Source organism: Mchenga conophoros, linkage group LG7 (assembly GCF_057382185.1).
Source record: "Mchenga conophoros isolate Kocher_MC1m ecotype Shallow Benthic linkage group LG7, M_conophoros_male_GT1.1, whole genome shotgun sequence".
NCBI classification, from domain to species: Eukaryota; Metazoa; Chordata; class Actinopteri; order Cichliformes; family Cichlidae; genus Mchenga; species Mchenga conophoros.
In genome coordinates this window covers 66,573,116-66,595,578 of record NC_140532.1, presented here as the reverse complement: position 1 = coordinate 66,595,578, position 22,463 = coordinate 66,573,116, and the positions used below count along the sequence as shown (strand labels likewise).

The following is a 22,463-nucleotide window of genomic DNA, read 5'->3' as shown; positions in this document are numbered from 1 at the left end:
GGCTGGAGTAGAACAGTCTCCTTTGGCCATTTGGTGGCAACATTAGATCGTGGCTGCAGTTAGAACAAAACAGTCAAGCTAAACAACTTTATTGATCTACAGTCCAAAACCAACATGAAAGAAGTGAACAGTAGTGAATGGAAGTGGACAAAGTTTCCATAATCAGTTTTTCCTAAGTTCATTGTTAATTTGTTTGCTTTATAGCAGCTATAATCCTCTATAGCAAGAGATGAAAAATAATATTTATGGATGCTGTGGCCTTCAAGAGCAATCATGAGGGGAAATGTGTATAAAAGTCTTGCCATTCTCTTCTCTCTGCATTTAAAAGCTTCTCTGACACTGAGACACACCCACACACTGGTGGGAGGAGCCTCTTGTACCACTGAGGTTCAGATGTCATCAGCTTAATAAAATACTGTTTCAGTTGTTGGCTGAGATGTGGAAACCTTTGAAACAACCCATTGTAGACTACTGGCGTCAGTGCACCAAGCCATAAGAGCCCCACTGCTTTTTTTTTTTTGATGTTCCAGGTAGATCTCACATTCTGGAGAAACCTGCTGCTCTCTGCAAAACAGAGCACCAACATACAATTCAATTTCTGCTCACCGGTTCCTTCAAACACATGTTTTAGGCGATTGCTCTTGCAGAGCACGTACCTGTCACCTAGTGGACGTTCATTGTGCCAGTGCACTGCTGCATTTTTCTAGTCTGTTGCACATTTCCTTTATGCTGTGATGCGTCACTGCTGTGCTTCAACCTCTTTAAAGAAACTTATTTGAATAATGATGGACTTTGTGTTTTGTGCATTGCTATTGACTTTTGCAAACCTTGGAGGTTCAGCTTTTAACAAAACCCTCAAACACATCTTTACAGATGTTCTGCCACTCCCCCTACCATCAGCCCCACTGTCAGCCAGCACAGAATACTTGAAGTAGAACCATTTTACAGTTCTTCCACAATGATGCACTGGATTAAGGAGTAGCAATATTAAAATCTTATGACAGGCACTCGACTAAAGTTCCAAAACCATTTCAAGTTTGTATGCAAGCAACTACTGAAGGATGGAACGTCTGATTCACTCTCGGGGACTTTTAAATGGCAGCTCTAGTGAAAGTGAGGGCTAGAGTTGGCTCAAAGACGGGACACTTGATTTTGTGTCAAGCCTGCGATAATTGTGAAATACTGGGCTCAGTTGCATCTCTAGATGCAGTTCAAAATGTACATCACCCAAATATTTAGTGAGCTGCAGAGTCAGTGGCTTTTAATATTCAGGCATAGACTTGTTGCTTCTTGCTTGCAAACACATGAATGTCATTAGCTCTAAAGATCAACCTCAATCCAAATGTTCAGCTATTCTTTCAACCTGACAGAAGACGAGAGAAACTGCAGGAGAGCTTTCACACTTTATTTTAGATAAATACAGGAGATCCTTGTTGCACTGTAGAGCTGTGGAGGAGGAAGAAATATGAGGAACAGGTTTTAACCATCAAGAAATGCCATGTTGTAATATCCAAAAACCAGTGACCCACCTGAGCCCTGCGAGTTTGGCTCGTCTCTTCCATCCATGTCAGTCTGAAGCTGACCGATGGAAATTTGGCCAAGGGTCAGAAGATGGATGCTTTACATGACCCCAGTGAGGTCCATGGTAATACCACCAGTAGTCGTTCCACGTAGGATTCATGTGGGAGTTGTAGTAGCCACTGTAAGGGTCGACATATCTCTGAGGATGGCGCGGCCTTGATGGGCGTTCCAGTCCATCTGGCTCCGGAAATGCAGAGACCCGACCAGGGCGGCCTTCATCACGATGATGATGCTCACGATGATGATGCTCACGATGATGATGATGCTGCTCGTTGGGGTGCGGCCTTGTATGAGGCGGCACATAAACCTGCGGTCTTTGGTGACCCAAATCAGCTTCCTCAGGCCTGTGTCGATGTCTGCCGTGATGTTCCTGGCGGCGTGGAGAACCTCGTGAAAAGGGAACGGATAAGCTGAACTGGTAGCCCAGCTTGGAAGCGTCATGGCCATGGCGTCTGCCGGGATTATTAAAACTGTTGTCAATAATAAAGCCGCTTGGTCCGTACCGAGGAGGATTAGCACCATCACGAGACTGAGCAAAAGGAATCCTCAGGCTCAAGTCAAAGCTCCTGGGCTTGGCCACAAGGTGGTTTCTGTGTGCTCGAGGCTGGAGCGGATACGTTTCCATGGGTCTGTGGGCGGGAATATTAGAGCGTGGCTGATACGAGCTCGGGGATTGGACTTGGACCTGATCGCGCACATTAGGGTTGATCTTTGGATCTGTCGGCCGCAGAGCCCTCATGTACTGGAAAGGACGAGGACTTCCATACACATCGTGTTCCCCTCTTCCACCCTGCCACGCTCTAGGCTGCACAGGACTTGTGGCTGAGAGAGAACATGGGTAAGAATACAGATTATCAGGTTGAAAACACATGTACATCTTCAGTTTCTCAGTATTGTTTGGATACAACTTCAGTCTTGAGTTTAAACCAGTGTCGTAGACCTTTGCATTCTTATACCTTTTTAACATCAGAGAAGAAATCGCTTAATTTGCTTGATCCACTCAGGCAAAGCATACTATTCATGCATTTTTATACCATCTACAGTTACAATTGTTCTTTTCCAAATTTAACAGGGAAGAACTTGACCTTTTAAAGTGATTACTGGAGTAAAAAGGTAATAAAACACCAGTGAAACAGCCAAGCTTACGATGACTGATTACAAGCGTCGTAAATGCAACCTGTAGAGTTTCCACCTCACTGAATGAAAGTCTGCTGTCACGTTAAAGCAGTGGAGCTCCAAGTGTGCAGCTGTCACATTAGAAATACAGAGCAAGGACGGCAGTGCAATTAACACATCAGTAGATTCGTTTTACTGCAATCTGTTTAAATACCTTTGACTGAATTAAGCCTGCTGATTTGGACATGAGGCATCACAACTTTACCCCAATATCTTTAAAGTCCTGAAAAAGTACACTGAGAGACGTTTAGTGACCAACAGCTTTATCATCTGAAGTGGGGAGTGAAAGAAAAGACTGCCTGGATAACATACTACACAACTTGCACCAGTGTAAATAATAAAAGGACACTCTTAAACCTCTCCTTTCACAGACTTCAATTATTGATGTGCTCTCGATCATATTACAACTTTTACCAAGGCTACTGCATCTCTCGTGTACCTCGTGTGGAACTAACAGTGTCAAAAGGTGAAATGAACTATTTCCTGAAACATTGTACAGCTTAAGCTGCTGCACATACTCATCTCACGCATGGAGGTAAAGCACAAGCAACTAGGACTAATCTTTTAGGATAGTAAGTTACTGGCTTCATTTGTGGAAGAAGTGCTGTTAGTTATTTCACAGTCACCTGGCATTTGTGCTGTTCACAGAACCACAAGTCCATCGCTGGACCCCCGGTACACAGCTGTAATAACCCCCGCTGACTTCTTTTACTGAGGTTATATTTATCAGTGTTTTATTTCCTGATGTTCTTATGTGTCCTACGTGTTTCAGTCGCCAATTCTGAATTATAACTAACATTAAAAACATGTTTAAGGAGGAGAGAGAGCAAATAAATCTGTTTAACATCTGATCTTTGGGTTTTTGTTCAGTAATCAGCGTGACCTGTGTATAAACACATAAAAGAGATAACGTTGGTGTTTCCGTCATGTAGTAACTGCTGGCTTTAACTGTACAAAGGTTGTTCGACACTATGAAACACATACAGACTTCATGATGTTCGGCTAATATTTTTATTGTGAATATTAATCATGAGGGTAAACGGCCCTGTACACCACGGAGCGAGGTCAGCATATCCACGATATCCTCAGCTCCATGAGTTAACACAGAGTTTCCCAGCTGACTATCTAACTGCCAACTATTCCAGAGACGTGAAAATATACAGCATAAAGAAAAGTGTAAGAGACTCAGCAGCAGATTAGAATAACAGTTATACATTTAATAAATCACCAAATGAATCCAAGAAACGAGCAAACCTGTTCCGACAATTTGAGTTTGTAACTTTAACCTCAGCCAAACCGATTTGCTCAGTTGTAAATAAAACAGCGAAGTAAACGTGACCCGACAGACAGAACCTGAGTGAATGAAGTCATGCGTTTAACCACTGAGAGCTAAAACTAAGGTGAGGTTTCAAAGCTGTGTGCCGGTGATTGGACATCAGCCGCTGATGAAGCTGCTTCGCCTATAAAGTGCTCTGTAAGGAAACAAGCTCCAGCAGCTCTGGGAAAACACTATATTTACTTATCTTGTGCAGAAAAATGCGCTGACATTGCTTTATATCGAGTACCGGCTGCCCAGTTACTATCACCAGGTAACGTAGGCGTGTTTCTTGAATTAGCAGCAGGTGTTAAACAGCTGACTGATGAGGAGGAGGATGCATGCAGGTAAACTGAGGGTCTGTTGAGCTGATCGCTGGTTTCGTGAGAAAAATGTCAGCTCGTTCTTTATGCTCCTGAACCTGAGGAGCTTGTTTCTCCAGTCTCAGAACCATCTACTGATGTGGTGCCGACACAGGAGAATCTTGGTCCTCAACCTGAAGAGCTTGATTCTCCTGTCTCAGAACCGCTAGTACTCATCATCAGCGGTGATGCAGTCAGCCTCTCTGACCAGATCATATAGACCAGGGGTAGGCAACTCCAGGCCTCGAGTGCTGGTGTCCTGCAGGTTTTAGATGTATCCTTGAACCAACACAGCTGATTCAAATGGCTAAATTACCTCCTCAACATGTCTTGAAGTTCTCCAGGGGGCTGGTAATGAACTAATCATTTGATTCAGGTGTGTTGACCCAGGGTGAGATCTAAAAGACACCGGCCCTCGTAGTTTTAAACCTTGTGATCCACAAAACAGCATAACAGTAAAAGAAGAATTGACTGCGTTACAGTCAGTGCGGGAGCGGCGGTTTTGCTCGTGCGCGATTCATTTGCAGTTTGGACGCACGTGAACATCTCCTGCCCTGATAGCGGCTGGAGGAGGACTATCCTCCGCCTGTGAGCGCTTTGGCACGAGCGATGTGCCCACGGCAGCACCCGCTGCTTGTTGATAGTAAGAGCAACAAGCGCTTTCACGTCAAAAGTCGTCATAAATAAGCCTCCAATAACACCAGAAAAAGTCGCCAGATTTGTCGCTAGTCGCTTTTTAGAAGAAAAAAAAAACGACGCTAAGGGGGGTTTGAAAACTCTCTAAATATAGCGACAAAATCGCTAAGTTGGCAACACTGTTTTCAGGGTATTTAAAAAAAATTTAAACAAAACAAAACCGTGCATCTCAATGTGTATTCTCTGAGCATGCGCAGAATTACGCACAGCTGTCATGTGATCCTGTGATCCTGTGATCGAACAAAGGATCAAAGGCTCAAAGAGCGCTGACGTCAAATTCGCAGCCACGAAAGTCTATAAATAGGGATCAGAAGCAGCAATTTTAAAATCAGTTTGTTCACAGCCTTCAAACGTTCGACCAGAGATACATTTGGAAATATTTCTAAGCCTTTTCAGAGTCACTGTGCACAGGCTCCAACATGCCTCCACGAAAAGGCCAACAAACACAAAAAGATTATGCTCCCTGTCCTTTGTGTTCTGGCCGGCCAATCTCTCCAGGAGAAATTACCACGGATGGTGTCTTATCAGTCCAAAGAGCATTACAGGAAAGTCAGAAGGAAAAATCTGACCTACATTACAAAATTAAACAAATTGAAGAAGAGAAGCTTCAACTAGAGGAAAAGTGCAGACAACTGGAAGCACGAAATAAAGACCTGGAAGAAAAACAGCAACGCCAGCCTGATATAAAAATGATCAATGAGGGCTCGGGAGTGAAGTTTGATGAAGGACGAGAGAAGATCTTTTCTCGTTTTCTTTCATCAGGAACACAGAGTGCTGAATTAAAAGAAACATCTGCCCAGCTTCAACGAAAGAAAGCTAATATTGAGGAGATACAGTGGGATCTCCAAAACATTGAGAAACAGAATCAGGTGCTTCGAGGAAAGCTCAATGAAGCGGAGAAAACAATTGAAAAAATCCACCAACAGAAGACTGAACAGGAAATACAAATGCAGGACGAACTCAAAGCCATGCAGAACTTGTACAACGATCTGATAGTCAGGTTTGGTGTAACAAAGTGCAAAAATGAAGAGCTTCTTGAAGAAAAAAAGCAACAGGAAGAAGAAAAACGTATTATCCAGGACTTTGAGAGAAGGCATCTAGAATTGCAAGAATTTTATAATAAAGAATATGACGAAACACTTAAACTGCAAAGAGAAAAGGAAATACAAATGCAGGACAAACTCAAAGCCACACAGAAATTGTACAACGATCTGATAGTCAGGTTTGGTAAAACAAAGTGCAAAAATAAAAAGCTTCTTGAAGAAAAAAAGCAACAGGAAGAAGAAGAACGTATTCTCCGGGACTTTGAGAGAAGGCATCTAGAATTTTGTAATGAAACACCTGAACTGCAAAGAGAAAAGGAAATACTGGAAAAACGATGTTCAAAGATGCAGCGTAGGATTGATGGAATGAAGAGGAAACACTCAGCGGTCATTAAGGAGATGTTGTTGAAGTCCAATGACTTGAAGAGCCAAATAATTGAAATGCAGGCACAAAAGCAACAACAAGAGAAAATACATGAAGACCTGCAGCGTACGAGTCAAGAAATCCAGAGAAAAAATGAGCTGTTAGAAGAGATGCACAACAAAAAGCAAGAGAGAAATACAGACATGTGCAAGGCAAATCTAATGGAGGAGGCAGCATACAAAGACCTGACAGAAAAGCTTAGAAAAAAACAAGAAACTTTAAAAGAAATGGAGCAAAGATGCCAGCAACTCGAGCAGCAGAATGCAGAAACAAATGATCAATTGAGAACCCTTATCCTGGAGAACGAGCTCATGGAAAAATACCTGAAAAAGAAGAAAAAAGGCTGGTTCTGCCGCTTATTCAGATGATTTAGCCTCGTCCTCCTCCACCTGTGATCCATCTTACTTTTCACCTCTCCTGTCCCCCCTAACACATATTCTCCACCTTCTTCATCTTTTTTCTTTTTTCACCCTCCCCCCCAACCAGTCCCAGCAGTTGACTGTCCCCTCCTGAGCCTGGTTCTGCTGGAGGTTTCCCTGCCTCGGAACCACCTCCTGATGTGGTGCCGACACAGGAGAATCTTGGTCTTCAACCTGAAGAGCTTGATTGTCCTGTCTCAGAACCATCTCCTGACGTGGCTCCGACTAGTGGTTCATGGCGTCATGGTGCCAAACGCCTACTTAAAATAGGTTTAGGTGTTGCCGCAGTAGGCCTTATTATACCTGCAGCTTACTGGGGCTTTTCAATGCTTAACAGTGATTGCCTATTTAACTCTGTCTATGGCCTCCTTGAGCCATATTGCCACCTTGGTGATGGATTAGTTCCCTTTTAAAGACTAGTAATGATGGACTGCTTTTCATCCACAGTCCAGAAAACCATACGTTGTTCATGTTAGACAACGTGCGCAACATTTAGCTAACTTGTGCTCTCATTTTTCTTTTCTTTTGCCTCTCACCCCCCAACCAGTCGCGACAGATGGCTGCCCCTTCCTGAGCCTGGTTCTGTCAAAGGTTTCTTCCTGTTTAAAGGGAGTTTTTCCTTTCCACTGTGCCTAGTGCTTGCTCACAGGGGATCATTTGATTGTTGGGGTTTAATTTGTTAAAAAACATAACAAATTAGGTGAGGGGTTCACATAATAGAGAGCACGACAAAAACTACAAATTTTTAAAAATTTTGTTAGTTGCAAATCAAAATAAAGACAACAATTTCTGAAAAACATCTCTTACGGCTCTGTTTATTTGCTTAAATGAACACTTGTATTTTTTGTCATAGAAGAATATATACATTGTCTTAAATATCTAATAATTTTAAATTTAGCCCTGCACTCCATGAGATAAACTGAGATGAGATAAACTGTGGCACAGACGGCTGTCGGCCTGGCGAGGGAGAGTTCCTCTTCAACCTCCAGACGGAACCCAGTTTGATACTCGCAGCATCGCAAAATTAGACACAGCAATTTCTTAGAGTCTGGTTTAAGTCCTGAAATGACATCTCCTTACCTGTCACGGTTCTGGGTCAGTTTGAGCCAGTATTTTGAGTTGTTATGTTTTGGTGTGTTTTTGCATTATGGATTGTTTTCTTATTCTCTTGTGGTGCTTTTGTTGGTTATGATGATGATGATTATTAATCTATGTTTTAGTTATTCTTGTTTAGGGATTAGTTCTTATGTTTTGTGTTCTCATGTTTTTTGCTGGTTTAGTTCAGTGTCTAGTCTGTCTCTCTCTGTCCAGTCCGTGTCTTAGTTTAGTGTTAGTTTAGTGTGTATTGTTTCCCTGTTTCCTGTTTTCCATTCCCTGATTACTTCCCTGTGTATATTAGCCCTGTGTTTGCCCTTGCTCAGTGCCGCATCGTACCGTCGGATGTGTGTTTTATACTGTGGTCAATATTTTCGTGTTCACTACCCTTGTTCAGTTCATGTTTTAATTTCTCCAGCAATAAAGCTGAGGTTTTGAGTTACAATTCTGTGTTTGAGTCCTGCATTTGGATCCTCATCTCCGCCTGCCCGCACACAGAACCCTCTATTTAAAATCCAACTCTTACCTGAACTCTCCTGCCTTTCTGTCTCTCTTGCTGCCTTGTAACGCACCATCCCCCTTTTGACATTAGATAATGGTAAATCAAACCTGCACTGCAGAGAGGTTGGCATGACAGGAAGTCGAGATGATAACGATAGACCAGCCTTCAAACTAAGACGCGTGATGTATAAAAGTCTTTCTACTGAGTAAAGGACAGTTTGAGTGTCCTGCTGGCACCATGCACTGTCTTCACAAGTTTCTTCTTTGTTTTCTACCATGTCTACAAGGCATCAGTGTGAACATCAAATATACCTGATTTATCTTACGGCTGTAAACGGCACACTAACTTTATCATCTTCTTTTTTTTTAATTTACCAGAGTTTTCAACAGGAATTTTTCATGGAACAAAAGCTCCGGACAACTCGATACCCTACATGGGATCAGTTCAGAATAACAAGGGTCAACATGTCTGTGGAGAATTCCTCATCACTGAAGACTTTGTGCTCACTGCTGCACACTGTGACCGGTTGTGAGTTAGATTTCCTGTTCATGAAGTTCATCCAAAAACAAACTTTTTCAAACTTGTGTTTATTGATCAGATCACTCTAAGTTATTGATAAGGCAGATGTTATTTCGAGGGAAAATAAAACACAATTAAGTGCAATAGCATCAAATAAAAATGACCTTTGACTTCTGACAGCCGTTGGTTACAGCAATGCTGACATTAACCTGCTTGTGACAATTGCCTAATGAGAAATAAAGATATCAGTTTAAAATTGTTGACATTTTTAATTCCCTCTCAATGATTACTCACACAGTGACCGCACACACTGATCATCCCAAAGTAAAGATTGAGAGAAAATGAAATCCATGAAGGATACAAAAACACTGAACATGCTAATGACATCATTGAAAGCAGCATCAGTTTCATGTGATGTATTTGTAGAATAATTATATTTTTAAAAGAGTTTTTACATGAAAATGTGTTTCTATTTTTTACTTCATGTTGTGTCTCCAGTTGTGTGTGAACGTTCGATTAGTGGTGGTGGACGTGTCTGCCATTGAACCAAAGGTCTGTAAGAAACACTGGCCTGGTCTTCCTGCCGGTGTTTCCTGTGCAGGTGGATATGGAACAACCAAAGGATTCTGTCAGGTATGTTTTCTGTGATTTCAGTGGAAACTTGTGTTCTGTTGACAAATGTATATATATAAAAAAAAGAATATAATCTGACATATTAAAATCCTCACAGGGTGAGGTAATACCAGGATGCTCTGTAGAATCCTGACCACTTTGTCATGGGAATTGATCCGCTGCTGACCGCAAGGCACTGCAGTGGAGACGTTTGACTTCAGATGTTTGGTGTAAAACCAAAGCTCTCAGGAGAATTCTCGAATACTGTAACTCTACATGAGTGCAGTAATGGAGTATTTTTACTTTGTCGCATCATTGATTAACATAATTCAACGTTTTAACATAATTTATTTTAAAAGAATTTTGTCTGTGTGCGTGATGCTGTGCGAAGCGTCCTGCATTAGAAACAATGGAAAACTATCCACGTCTCTCATTTTCAGCGTCTCGTTTGATTTTTGATGCAGTACGCTCATTTGGCCACACAGCGGCGCTGCTGACTTGTTAAATAGCTCAGCAGAAACATTTCAAATTTTATTCAGCATTCGTTTCGTGTCTTATTATGAAAACGCCTCATGCGTGACCTCATCAGAAGCTCAAATGCTATTACGGCAGCCATAAGTGACGCCCATATCAGGAGCGACCAGTTTCTGGTCAGGCTCTGGTGTGCTGGATTCAAAAGCCAGCCAGCCCTCATAGAACCCCATGTTAAAAAGTTCAGTTTCTCAGCATCAAGCTAAAGTAAGGGTTTTGTTCTGAATCAACATTAACGTTTAAGAGATGGATGGACTAAAAAATATGGACCATGGAAGAAAATTGAGAACAGTTAAAACATTTATTTTATCTTAAAATATCTGAATAACTGGAGCTGCTTTTATTTGCACTCATTTATCAAAAAAGAGGAAACACATTAGCAGAGGAAAAGTCATTTTCAAAGCATTTTAAACAATGAAAAGTCCTTGTGAAATCTGAGGTAACATACAACTAAACCATCGGAAAATTAAATTGATGACTGCTCACTATACGGCTGAATGTATGAAATGCTTCAATGATAAATAAAAAAAAAAGACAGAATTTATGAACTCAAGGATAATCATACATATAACAATTACAGCTGTAACCATTAGTACACACATCAAGTTCAAATGATGTCCATTTCAAAGTAATTGCTGGAAAGGACATTGTCGAACCCGGTACAAAATTCAGGATAAGAACTGTAAGTAAATGGCACTTCAAGGGTAGCTCCACAGGTATGAGCAACAGGCCTTCTGTTGAGCCCAGTTTCAGCATTAAAGCACACACAAATTTTGTCAACACAGATCACAGAAGATCCTGTGCAGAAGTGCAGGATTTTTTCAGCTTTGGTTCATCAGTGTTTTTGACATAACGCTGAAGATGGTTAAAGGTTGTCTGTTCTCCCTGAGACAGTATCAATTTTGTTGTTTCAAATAGCTGCACTACTCTTTTGCCTGTGGCCTTCTTTGTCTCATACAGAGACAACACACTTTCCTTGTCTGACAGTTTCAGCTGCAGACGTGCCATGGGTGTGGAGAAGCAATCCATTATATACTTTGGCTCTTGGAGAATGGCCTCATGAGCCATTGTTTCAATGGCAGGATGCATGTTGTTCTTAGGTGATGGGAAGTGGGAACCCATCCTTGTAGAAAAGGTGAAGCAGGTCCTCTTCATCATTTTCATCCAATGTGCCTTTTAGAACTTTCTCAACAGCTGATCTCTCAACAGGAGGGAGATAGTTGAGAAACGATGTACGGTAATCAGAATGTCTACATCAACTGATGCCTTTTGACAGCCTCACAGGAAAGACACCATGATCTAGTAAGCCTTTTCACCCATATCTGCCCAACTGCTTGCCTTTTAGCCTCACAAACGTCTGGCCTCAGCCTTGGAACTCGTTCAGTTTCACCTTCACACTGTTCCAAAAATTGCTCCCAAAATGCAGTGTAAACCTCCCTTGACACCCCAGCGTCATCAACAGCATTTTCATTTACAAAGTTCAACTTTAAAGTCACATTCATTATGCTACTGTCCATAAATACAGTCAAAAGATCATCAACAACCTTTATCCTGCCAATTGATACACGTAGGGGGCTCTGTGGATCTCCTGAATTTGATGGGGAAAGTTGGTTGCTTGAATCTAAAGGCAAACCTTGTGCGATGATATTCAGTCCATGGTCCTGGGTACAAGAAAAAACATGCACTTTCCATAAGAAATGTAAATGAATTATACAGATTCTAAAATATCAATGTTCTGAATATGTTTGAAATTTATTTGTGCAAGTACTGCAATAATTGACAGCAGACACATTAACCCTTCAAGTTCATGAGACTCTTCTTCAATCTTTTACCTTAGCCTATTAAAAATCATGAATGTTCTTAAAAAGTCTACAAAATATGTCAATAGATTTTAAGACATTGAAAAAAGATACACCTCTTTATTTTCAGCCTACATGTCTCACTTACAAGAGTAAAAGGATGTATTACAGTGGCGTCCACGTTACCATGGTAACGGCACAGCCAGATAACTTTATGAAATTTCAAAACATATGTGCACTTAACCAGTTATGTTAATTAACCTGAACATATTTACAAGAGTTAACATTAAAGGCTTGCATATACAACAAGTGTTTTTCAACAAGTTACTCGCCTTCTCAACCCCGGTGTTTTATGCTGTCTTGTTCTTTGACTTACGGAATTTTATACGTAGGGGAGACCGGGGATAGTTGTAACGTGGGTCAGTTGTAACACTTCCAATTTCTCCAGTCAGGGCTAAGTTTCAAATGATGTGACTCATCCTGTGCACGCCCAATTCAGTTCTGCTATCACATGTGAAAAATCAGCACATTTTGTCAAACACAGACAATTTAACACGAAAAAAAGTAATTTGTATGGCAAAAAGTAAGTTTTTCTACTTTATTTCAATTTCTAATAGCATTATTTGCTTTGCAGTTAAACTCATCAAACTTAAATTATGTTATTTGTATGTCTATGGGGATATATTCTGTGTAAGTCTTTAGTGCTAGTGTTTTAGCCGTTGGCTGTAATGTTAGCTAGTTCATGGCTATAGGAGTCTGGGTCAGTTGTAACAATAATGCAGATGTTACAACTTACCACACTATTACTTTAACTTATATTAAACAAGTTGGGGCAACAACATCAGCAGAGAGAGGTTCACTGGTTTCATTTGTATATGCGGTTAATGCCATTGGCAACACAATTCCTCCACTGTTTGTGTTCCCACACATACATTATGCAGACCACTGTGTCAGAGATGGACCAGTAGGAAGTACTGGTAGTGGAAATAAATCAGGATGGGTGCAAGAAACAGATTTCCTCATCTTTCTGAAGAACTTTGCAAACCACACCAAGGTAAGCCAGGATAAAAAGTAATGGAATTGCGATGTTGGTGAACAAATACATTTTTCCAGCTTCATTGTTATGTTCAAAATTGGTGCAAGAGTTGTAGGTTATAATGCCCACTGAGCCAATGAGGCCAACCTCGAGGAAGACCAACCAAAATTAATGAAATATTCAGTTGCAGAAAATTCCATAACTTGTCTTTTTTGGGGGGTTGGAATATGTTCAAAAGCTAGATTTCTGCATTCTGTCACACACACACACACACACACACACACACACACACACACACACACACACACACACACACACACACACACACAGCTACATAAATGGCTCTAAGTGCATTCATGTGTTGAATAAACAAAGATTACACGTTAATGTTTTGTTAGTACCCTTATTTCATTGTGTTACATTTTACCCCAGGATAGGTTACAACTAACCCAGACTATGGGGTTAATTGTAACATTTCACTCTTTGTGTTTGAGGCCATACCATGCAATGGGTAATTGTGCTGCAGAGAAAATAGCTGCACTATTTAATACTTGAGACATGTAAATACTTTGCATTACATTTTGAATCCACTACCTTAAAAGAGCTCCAATTTACAGACAGAAATGTCAAAAATGTTACAACTATCCCCGGTCTCCCCTACTTTGTCTTGATGCATGTGTATGATGTCCTCTTGTGGGACCTCTCTTGACCGCAGGAAATGTTCTAAATCCTCCTCCATTTCTGCTCCGTACCGTACCGCACCCTTCAACAGAACCGCCATCAAAAAGTAGCAGGATCTTTTGCGGACGCTCGCAAAACTTTTGCAAGATCCCGAGTAACTTTTGCGAGCGCTCGCAAAAGTTCTTCTCATTTTTTTCTCCCATGTCCCTTGCGGGGCTCCGTACTGTACCATACGAATAATATGACCGACCATACAGCAAACATTTGCTTGGCCTGCTAATGTGACGCCTCGACCAAAAATCCTGGCCACGCCCCCTGCTGTGACATCACGTTCCAAAGAATCAAAGGATCAAAGGCTCAAAGAGTGCTGACGTCAAATTCGCAGCCACGAAAGTCTATAAATACCCCCTCTTCACCGTTGCAAACACAGTTTCACTTGGAACATTTTCAGAAACAGCGAGTTGTGTTTAGAAAACCAGAAACCTTTCAGAAAGGGACTATTTTAAAGTTAAATAATTAAGCACACGTATTTTTCTTTCGACACGTTGCATTAAGCTTTTAAAGAAATGTCACGAGAAATAGTCAATAATTCACAGTCTGACAGAGCGATTCCAGCGGAATCAATCGAACTATGTGGGTTAGTGGAGAGAGAAATATCGGAGCCTAGGGACCTTCAAATGAAAATACAAGAACTCCAGTTGGAGTTAAGCACCCTAAAGCGCGAAAAGAAATATTACAAAAAGAATTACTATCGCTTTAAAAATGAGCGTGAACAAATGAGTACAGATGTGCATGACAGGAATGTCCACTTTAGGGAAAGCATGGTTGAGCTTGAAGAAGTGACTCAACAGTCAGATAACATCCAAGCTCTAATTGTTGCAGAGAATAAAAATTTGCAAGCAGAGGTTAGAACCTTTCGGATGATGCTCCATGAATTTCAGGAAAAGGAAGCATCTCTGCTTGAGCAGAACAGCAACATTGTTGCTGAGTTGTCTCAGATTGAAAGGGAGAGAAATGAACAGAAGAAAGAGAACGCACATCTCAAGGAAGCGTTAGTGAGACTTGAGCACCAAGTGGGAGAAGCTCACCATAAAATATCAAAAAAAGAAGAGATAATAGAAAAACAGAATAGAGAAATAGATCACAAGACTGAACAGATAGTTGAGCTGAAAAAAGAAATCTGTACTCTTCAGCGTCGGGTGAGACAGGCTCTGGATGACAAACAGTCACAGGTGGAATCTCTGGAGGCTAAATTGCAGGAACAGGTTAAAACTGTTCAAATGATGCACTGTGACTTTCAGGAAAAGGAAGAATATCTCCTTAAGGAGAACAGCAGCATTGCTGCTGAGATAAACAAATTAAAAACAGCGAACACAAATCTCAAGAAACGTTTACAAAATCTTGAGTATCAAGAAAAGACAACAGAAAGTCTGACACTGCAAATATTTTGGCTGAAAGAAAAAGTCAAAGAGCAAAATTTCAAGATTGTTCATAACGAAGATCTCATAGATGAACTTTATGAACATCTTAAAATGAAAAGAGAAATAATTAATAATCTTAAGGATGAGCTGAGAAGGGAGGAGGAAGAAGAAATATTAGCTGCTGTTCACAACATCACTGGTGAACCTCTGCAGCTGGAGAATCTTGCTCCTGAACCCGAGGAGCTTTTTTTTCCTGCCTTGGAACCACCTCCTGATGTGGTGTCGACACAGGAGAATCTTGGTCTTCAACCTGAAGAGCTTGATTGTCCTGTCTCAGAACCATCTCCTGACGTGGCTCCGACTAGTGGTTCATGGCGTCATGGTGCCAAACGCCTACTTAAAATAGGTTTAGGTGTTGCCGCAGTAGGCCTTATTATACCTGCAGCTTACTGGGGCTTTTCAATGCTTAACAGTGATTGCCTATTTAACTCTGTCTATGGCCTCCTTGAGCCATATTGCCACCTTGGTGATGGATTAGTTCCCTTTTAAAGACTAGTAATGATGGACTGCTTTTCATCCACAGTCCAGAAAACCATACGTTGTTCATGTTAGACAACGTGCGCAACATTTAGCTAACTTGTGCTCTCATTTTTCTTTTCTTTTGCCTCTCACCCCCCAACCAGTCGCGACAGATGGCTGCCCCTTCCTGAGCCTGGTTCTGTCAAAGGTTTCTTCCTGTTTAAAGGGAGTTTTTCCTTTCCACTGTGCCTAGTGCTTGCTCACAGGGGATCATTTGATTGTTGGGGTTTAATTTGTTAAAAAACATAACAAATTAGGTGAGGGGTTCACATAATAGAGAGCACGACAAAAACTACAAATTTTTAAAAATTTTGTTAGTTGCAAATCAAAATAAAGACAACAATTTCTGAAAAACATCTCTTACGGCTCTGTTTATTTGCTTAAATGAACACTTGTATTTTTTGTCATAGAAGAATATATACATTGTCTTAAATATCTAATAATTTTAAATTTAGCCCTGCACTCCATGAGATAAACTGAGATGAGATAAACTGTGGCACAGACGGCTGTCGGCCTGGCGAGGGAGAGTTCCTCTTCAACCTCCAGACGGAACCCAGTTTGATACTCGCAGCATCGCAAAATTAGACACAGCAATTTCTTAGAGTCTGGTTTAAGTCCTGAAATGACATCTCCTTACCTGTCACGGTTCTGGGTCAGTTTGAGCCAGTATTTTGAGTTGTTATGTTTTGGTGTGTTTTTGCATTATGGATTGTTTTCTTATTCTCTTGTGGTGCTTTTGTTGGTCTCTCAATATTGCGCTCCCTGAGAACCCTGTGCAGCCCACAGCTAGGTTTAAGGTATTCCCAGGTATTAGAATACTACATATTTAAGTATAGTGACATAGGTAAGTTGATTAGGGTGACCAACCGTCCTCTTTTCCCCGGACATGTCCACTTTTCACATTCCATCCGGAGCGTCTGGGGTGATTTTTGAGATTGATAAAAATGTCCGGGTTTTCCTATCCGGTCTTTAAGTCTGACGTCATTGCCCATGTCTGGGCCCAAACTCCGCTGCAAGTCCCTTAGTCAAATGATCACTGCAGCATTACTGAGAGTTAGAAACTGTCTAAATTCTCTCATCTGTAATAAAATGATCAGTGTGGCTGTTCTACCAGGTGTAACAATTAAGTTTAACATCCAGACATCCATGAAAACACAATTTATGATATTTAACGGAGTTAGAAGTTAGCAGGGAGTTAGCTCGCTAGCGGCCATCTAAATATAATATACCATGTTCTGACTGAGCAATTTATGAAACAAATTAAAACGTACAGCTCTGCTATCACTTCCAACATAAATGAAGACAGAAAACTAAACAGCAGCAACGTTTGTAGGGCTACTGAGGTTGGGCTAGCTGGTATATAATGATGTGCTACGTTATCGCTAGCGCAACAAAGCTATATTAACATAACATAAACAGTAAAGCTGGAGGAGGAACGCTAACGAACGGAAACCTTTTTTCCCACTCGATAAAAGTTAATGTGAGGGTTCCCAATGATTAGGGGCAAATGCAATCCCATGGCAGGATGCTGTAAATGGACCAAACAGGAAAACCACTGAGATAATCCATCCACAATACGAAGTTAGTCATTAATATACTGCTGCATGGGCTGGGCTGTAGTTACATCTTAAGGGTTTAAAAACTGAGCTTTAAAATGATTAGTAGTAGCCTAATAAAAACTGAGAGAAGCCAACAGTGATCACTGACTGTTTTAGAGGCTTGTTGAGATTAAATAGAACAAGATAGAAAACATTAAAACATGATAAAAACACATCAGCTTTATTAAATGCAGACCACTTTGGGCCCAGAAACAGGATTCATCACGTCATCACTCAAAGACTGGATAGTCCGACAGCAATTGCATTTATCTGCATCCCCTCATTTCAGTACACAGAAAAGGCAACAGCCAATGTACTAGACCACCTTGTGGCCTTGGGAATGTTGATCAGTTGAGAGAAGAGCTTCTTACATCCAGCGTAGCAGGCCAAGTACAACCCTCCAAAGTCAAAGGTTGTAATTTGTCACTATATAAAAAAAATGGAATTGAAAATTTCATCAAAGCAGTTCATTAAAGAAAACAGGAGAGCGATAGAGAGATAGAGTAAATATGAAGTTAGGTGAAATAAGATCTGGATTAGGCAGCTGGTTCAGAAATAACTCCAATAAGGAAGAAAGAAAACATTGTAAAGGTGTGCAGGCTGTTCGCTTACAGAGAGTTGCAGAGTGAAGGGGAACGTGCTGTCCCAGTTTGTCATTTCTGACATATTGTTTTTTCTAGTGTTCAATTTGGAGACCGTGCATAAACATGCACCCAGTGCAAATAGTTTTCCATAATTTATGAATAAAAACAAACTTGCTGTTTATTTGTTTGTTTTCCCTTTTTAACTGGAAAAATGGAAGTTGTTGCCCTCCTGAAGGTAACAGAACACACCAGCCCTTACACACTCTGATAAATTTTAATGCTTCTTGATTAAAATGTGTTTCAAGTATGGGAGAAACGAATGGGTATACAGTAACGGTGTGCTGAACTCACTGTCATGTTTAACCCTAGAACACTGTCACTATAAAGAGTAACACCATCACTAACATCAGAAATATATCAAATTATGACAAAAAATTAGAGTGGTCTTCTTTTGTTTTCAACTGTGGTATTTTCAACATGTCTAACAAAACAAATGTCATGGGGGGACCCTAAAGAAATGCTCCAAAGTTACTGAAAAATTAGGAATATGAGAATAAAAAATTCCTAAACAAAAAATAATGACACTGGAAAGTTGGGGTTTGACCTGCCCTTCCAGGGACATTTGAGACTTCCCTGGTGAAGGCACAGCTGTTCTACATGCGAACAGCTGCAGGAGAGAGAAACAAGAAATGGCATTTTTGAGTGGGTGAAAATGATCAATTGACTAAAATATTTTCTTCACCCTATGAATTCCCCTGGTAATCACCACTTTGTGATATTTATCCATAAGCACTGCCCTAAATAAGGATAACATGGAAATTCTAGGACCACTCTTACATGCTGTCAGTACACGCAGGGTAATAATGGCATGGACACACTTCCTGTCCAAGCCTGCGGGGCAGTCAGCACACCTCACTAAGGGAATACTACTTTCTTCTACTGCTGGTCCTGCCTTACCTGCAAGAGTGACAAGGGTAGGGATGTCGAGGATGCTACAGATCAGGACTGTGAGTTGACGTGTCAGATTTGAAGAGGGAAGCCTCTGCCAATGGTTTGATAAGTGTCGGTGCCAAAGCCTGCATATAATGCCTCCTCTGCATTTGGTTGTCACCTCTCTTCACTGCATTCTTATTGTGAATGGTCCACGAGTTCACACCAACAATGATCATGCCATAGAAGACGCAAAGGGGCCATTTCTTGTTTTTTCTTCCACAGCCATATGAGTGCACATCTGGTCAAAAGTATCAACACCACCTTTGCTTGGTTTTAAAATCCAATAATTTCAGGTTTTCAGTGGGTCCTATGCTTGGTTGTATGTGCATGGATGACAGGAGCAGGACAACCTTTTTTGAAGCCTCATCAGGGAGGAAGGACACATGATTTTCTTTACTTTTCATCACTTGCGGGATCTCGCTTTTGTTCGCTTTTACTGTCCCCACAAGGGTCATGCCACAGTTCTATATATATTACATTGAATAAATGTAAATGCCTAGAAAGACTTGTTTTCTAAAAACCAAAAAAACAAAAAAACCTGTGCAAAATAAAAATGTTGAACTCCAAAGTAACATTTTATTGAAAGCTACTGAGGTCACAGTGATCTTGAAATACATGTAAATGTCCTTTGCAGTACATTAGGCAGGTCAGTTCCTTATCAATGAGGCCACGTATTGCTGAACAAAGATTAGTTTTTATCAGAAGTGAATAAAATGATGGATCACATCAGTGTGCGTGCTGCCTGACATGTCTGCCGTTGCTGCTGAGCAGTTTGGGGTACGCCGTCCCGAGTGAGCGCCCGTGTCTGATCACCACCAGCTCCATCTGACACTGGTCAATGTTGACCACAACTGTGGTGCTTCTCTCCGTGTTCATGAGGAAGACGATGGTGAAGACGGCCATCTCAAACTCGGGGCTGGTGCCGATGAAGGCACTGCCAACGGGCTTCACCACACCGTGCCAGCTGAACTGGAGGTTGAGAACGTGGTCATCTTGATCAGGCTGTGACAAAAGCATGAACATTAATGGTTATGTTACCAGCGAAGGAAATGAGAAAGTCTGACTGGGTACCCGGGAGGGTACCCAGTCAGACTTTCTCCCTAAATCTCCAACATAAGTCTGTAGAATAATGAATAAAGTATTTTCTAAAGGGATGCTGCAGACTGTGGGTGCAGGCATGACTTCACTGGAGTCTTCACGTCAGACAGCAAGTTATCATTTCATAAATCATTGGCACGGGTTCAGCATGCTCACCTCCTGGAAAGGCTGAGGAGTAGTTCACATCACTCAAAACATAAAGCAGTAAAAACCTGTCAAACAGCACAAATACAGTAAAGATAAAACCAGACAAAGGTCCACATCTGAGTACAGGAAGTGTAGATCATGAAAGCACATTTAAACGTGGTACCTTGCAATGAGGAACCGAGCAGCCATGACTGCTGCAGCTGCACTCGCTGTGTCCTCAAACCCTCCAACCGGACTGTGCATGCAGTCGTGCCCTGTCAGCTACTCCAGCCAAACACCAGTGTGCTTCTGAGTCAAGTGTTCAGGACATGCTGCTGTCTTTATAGGTCCTTCCTACTGCAGGTGTTTCCAATTAGCCTGTTTTAATGAGAAGTTGAACTGAGGTACCCAACAGGTCAACCTCCCTCCCCCATACAAGTGTGAGGGAGACACACACAGGCAGCCTCACGCAGGTGTGACCACTAGATGTGATTGCTCCAGCAGAGAGCACTTGCCTGTCTTCTGCAGAGGATATGATGCATTACAGCAGAGGGTTTTCTGCTCAGCTGCTCTCTCCTTTTACTTATACATGTTCATTTTGTTCGTCGCTCAAACATAAACTGTTGCTCCAGGGCCTCGCAGGTTTAATCCAGAGAAGACCAAAAAATTCTGTCTAGATTCTGACTTTATGACCCTGATGAAGACCACAAGCCGAAGCACATTGGTCACCCAATACAGCAGATCCCTAATACTTTAAATGTCACCGAAGTCATCAGATCTTTGTCTTCTCCTCACCCGTGTTGCTAAATTCAGACTTTACAAAGGAAAAGTGAAATAAAAATTTCTGTCATAAACTTATTTTATTTATTTATGATGCACTGTATTTCAAACGTCCTAAGTATATATTTAGGAGTTGAGTTTTTATCCATTAAAATCATAAAAAAACTGCAGTAAACTTTCTGAATTGATAATGTTAACTGCTTTAAGAAGCCATGCATCTGATCGCACAGCTATGACTGTGACTTTGCATGCATGCACAGTACTCCAACAGTCTGTTTGGTACTCCAGTCACAACAAAGCAAGCTGGCTGTCGGAGCCATAAAGATTGAACCTCGGCTGTGCAGTCACCGTTGCAGCTTAATAATGATGGATCTGCACAAGGTGTCGACTTGTTTATTTTGACTTATTCATTTCCTCGCCGGTTTATTTCCTCCCAAGGCCCACAGCAGCAGCAGCAGCAGCAGCAGCAGTGACTTTTTGCTTGATGAACTGGTTTGAATTTAACAAACACAGCATTATCTACTTCCTGTAGCTGCAGGTGAAACCTAAATCCAGTCCCCCATAATAATAATACTGACAAACATACCGGGACCCATCAGTGCCTCGCTGTAACTCCCTTCACCAATCACATTTTCTTATATAAATCTGCTGTAAAAATGAAAGCAGTCAAGATATGAAACCACTTTCAGAATAAAGGAGAACTACATTAAAAACTTAACATTTTTATTTACCAATTACAATTTATGAGACACACAGTGATATTATTAATGTGCTTCAGACTTCTGTTTTCTGGATGGATTTCTGTCTCTCCAGCTCAGGTTGGAGTCTTCCACAGTGCAAATGCATATTTTAAATTAAATTTAGCTTTGCAGGCTCAGTGTTAAAGTTAAAAGGAAAAGATGACTCTATTTATTACTTCTAGTCAGTAAATATCATTCAGTAATATTTACGCTGTGAGACATCGGCTGAAGTTGAACGAGGATCAGGCTGCACTTTTGTGTAATACTAATTCATACCACAAGATGGCACAGCAAGTCAATGTAGCACTTCCATCCATCCGTTTATAGACGTAGGTCACAGAGTGAGGGGGTTGGACAGGAGAAGGCCTCTCCCAGCTGTAGAATCACTGTTTAAGCACGGACACATGCAAACACAGGTTAGACAAAATACGGCATGTCCTATTACGCTAAGCCTTTCTGGTGAACGTTGCACTCTGGTGTCTGAAGGTTCTCAGTCATCCAGGGCATGGTAGTCTAAGGAAGACGAGAAGCTTCTTTAGTTCTAAGAGTCAAATGGTACTGGGACTCTCCACCATTTGACTCTTAGAACTAAAGAAGCTTCTCGGAGGTGAAACATCTTCAACAAGTCAAAGAAGTCCAGACGCTTTTCTTTCCAAGCTCCTTAGACCCCTGGTGGTCAAACATCTTTATAGCAGGTAACTACAGAAGTCCCATAAAACATTTCTAAAATGATAAGTAAGGGGGCTCAAAGTA

The 22,463-nt window shown here is 41.2% G+C and overlaps 2 protein-coding genes and 1 pseudogene across 3 annotated transcripts; 1 reads left to right on the top strand and 2 right to left on the bottom strand.

Moving 5' to 3' along the window:
* Positions 1 to 1,385: 1,385 nt before the first annotated feature.
* Positions 1,386 to 20,564, bottom strand: LOC146571628 (uncharacterized). Of its 2 annotated transcripts, XM_085281324.1 has the most exons (4): positions 20,375 to 20,564; positions 20,221 to 20,276; positions 1,565 to 2,403; positions 1,386 to 1,447 (listed from the first exon to the last, which is right to left on the bottom strand). In XM_085281324.1, exons 1-3 carry the CDS (start codon positions 20,452 to 20,454, stop codon positions 1,568 to 1,570), a joined length of 972 nt encoding a protein of 323 aa, XP_085137450.1. In that variant the 5' UTR covers positions 20,455 to 20,564; the 3' UTR covers positions 1,386 to 1,447; positions 1,565 to 1,567. The 2 variants fall into 2 exon arrangements, 1 of the variants encoding a protein (XP_085137450.1); XR_014893251.1 differs by lacking the exons at positions 1,386 to 1,447; positions 1,565 to 2,403 and adding an exon at positions 19,523 to 19,968 and having other exon boundaries at positions 20,375 to 20,459.
* LOC146571630 (uncharacterized) lies at positions 10,610 to 13,875 on the bottom strand (annotated as a pseudogene).
* Positions 14,270 to 15,761, top strand: LOC146571629 (uncharacterized). The gene has a single exon (XM_085281347.1). It carries the CDS (start codon positions 14,358 to 14,360, stop codon positions 15,759 to 15,761), a length of 1,404 nt encoding a protein of 467 aa, XP_085137473.1. The 5' UTR covers positions 14,270 to 14,357.
* Positions 20,565 to 22,463: the final 1,899 nt, after the last annotated feature.

Coding starts and splice junctions, on each gene's coding strand:
- LOC146571628 (XM_085281324.1), bottom strand. CDS start 20,454: ATGCACAGTCCGGTTGGAGGGTTTGAGGACACAGCGAGTGCAGCTGCA. Junction 20,277..20,374: donor GCTCGGTTCCTCATTGCAAG/GTACCACGTTTA, acceptor GCTGTTTGACAG/GTTTTTACTGCTTTATGTTT. Junction 2,404..20,220: donor CTCCTCAGCCTTTCCAGGAG/GTGAGCATGCTG, acceptor GTTCTCTCTCAG/CCACAAGTCCTGTGCAGCCT.
- LOC146571629 (XM_085281347.1), top strand. CDS start 14,358: ATGTCACGAGAAATAGTCAATAATTCACAGTCTGACAGAGCGATTCCA.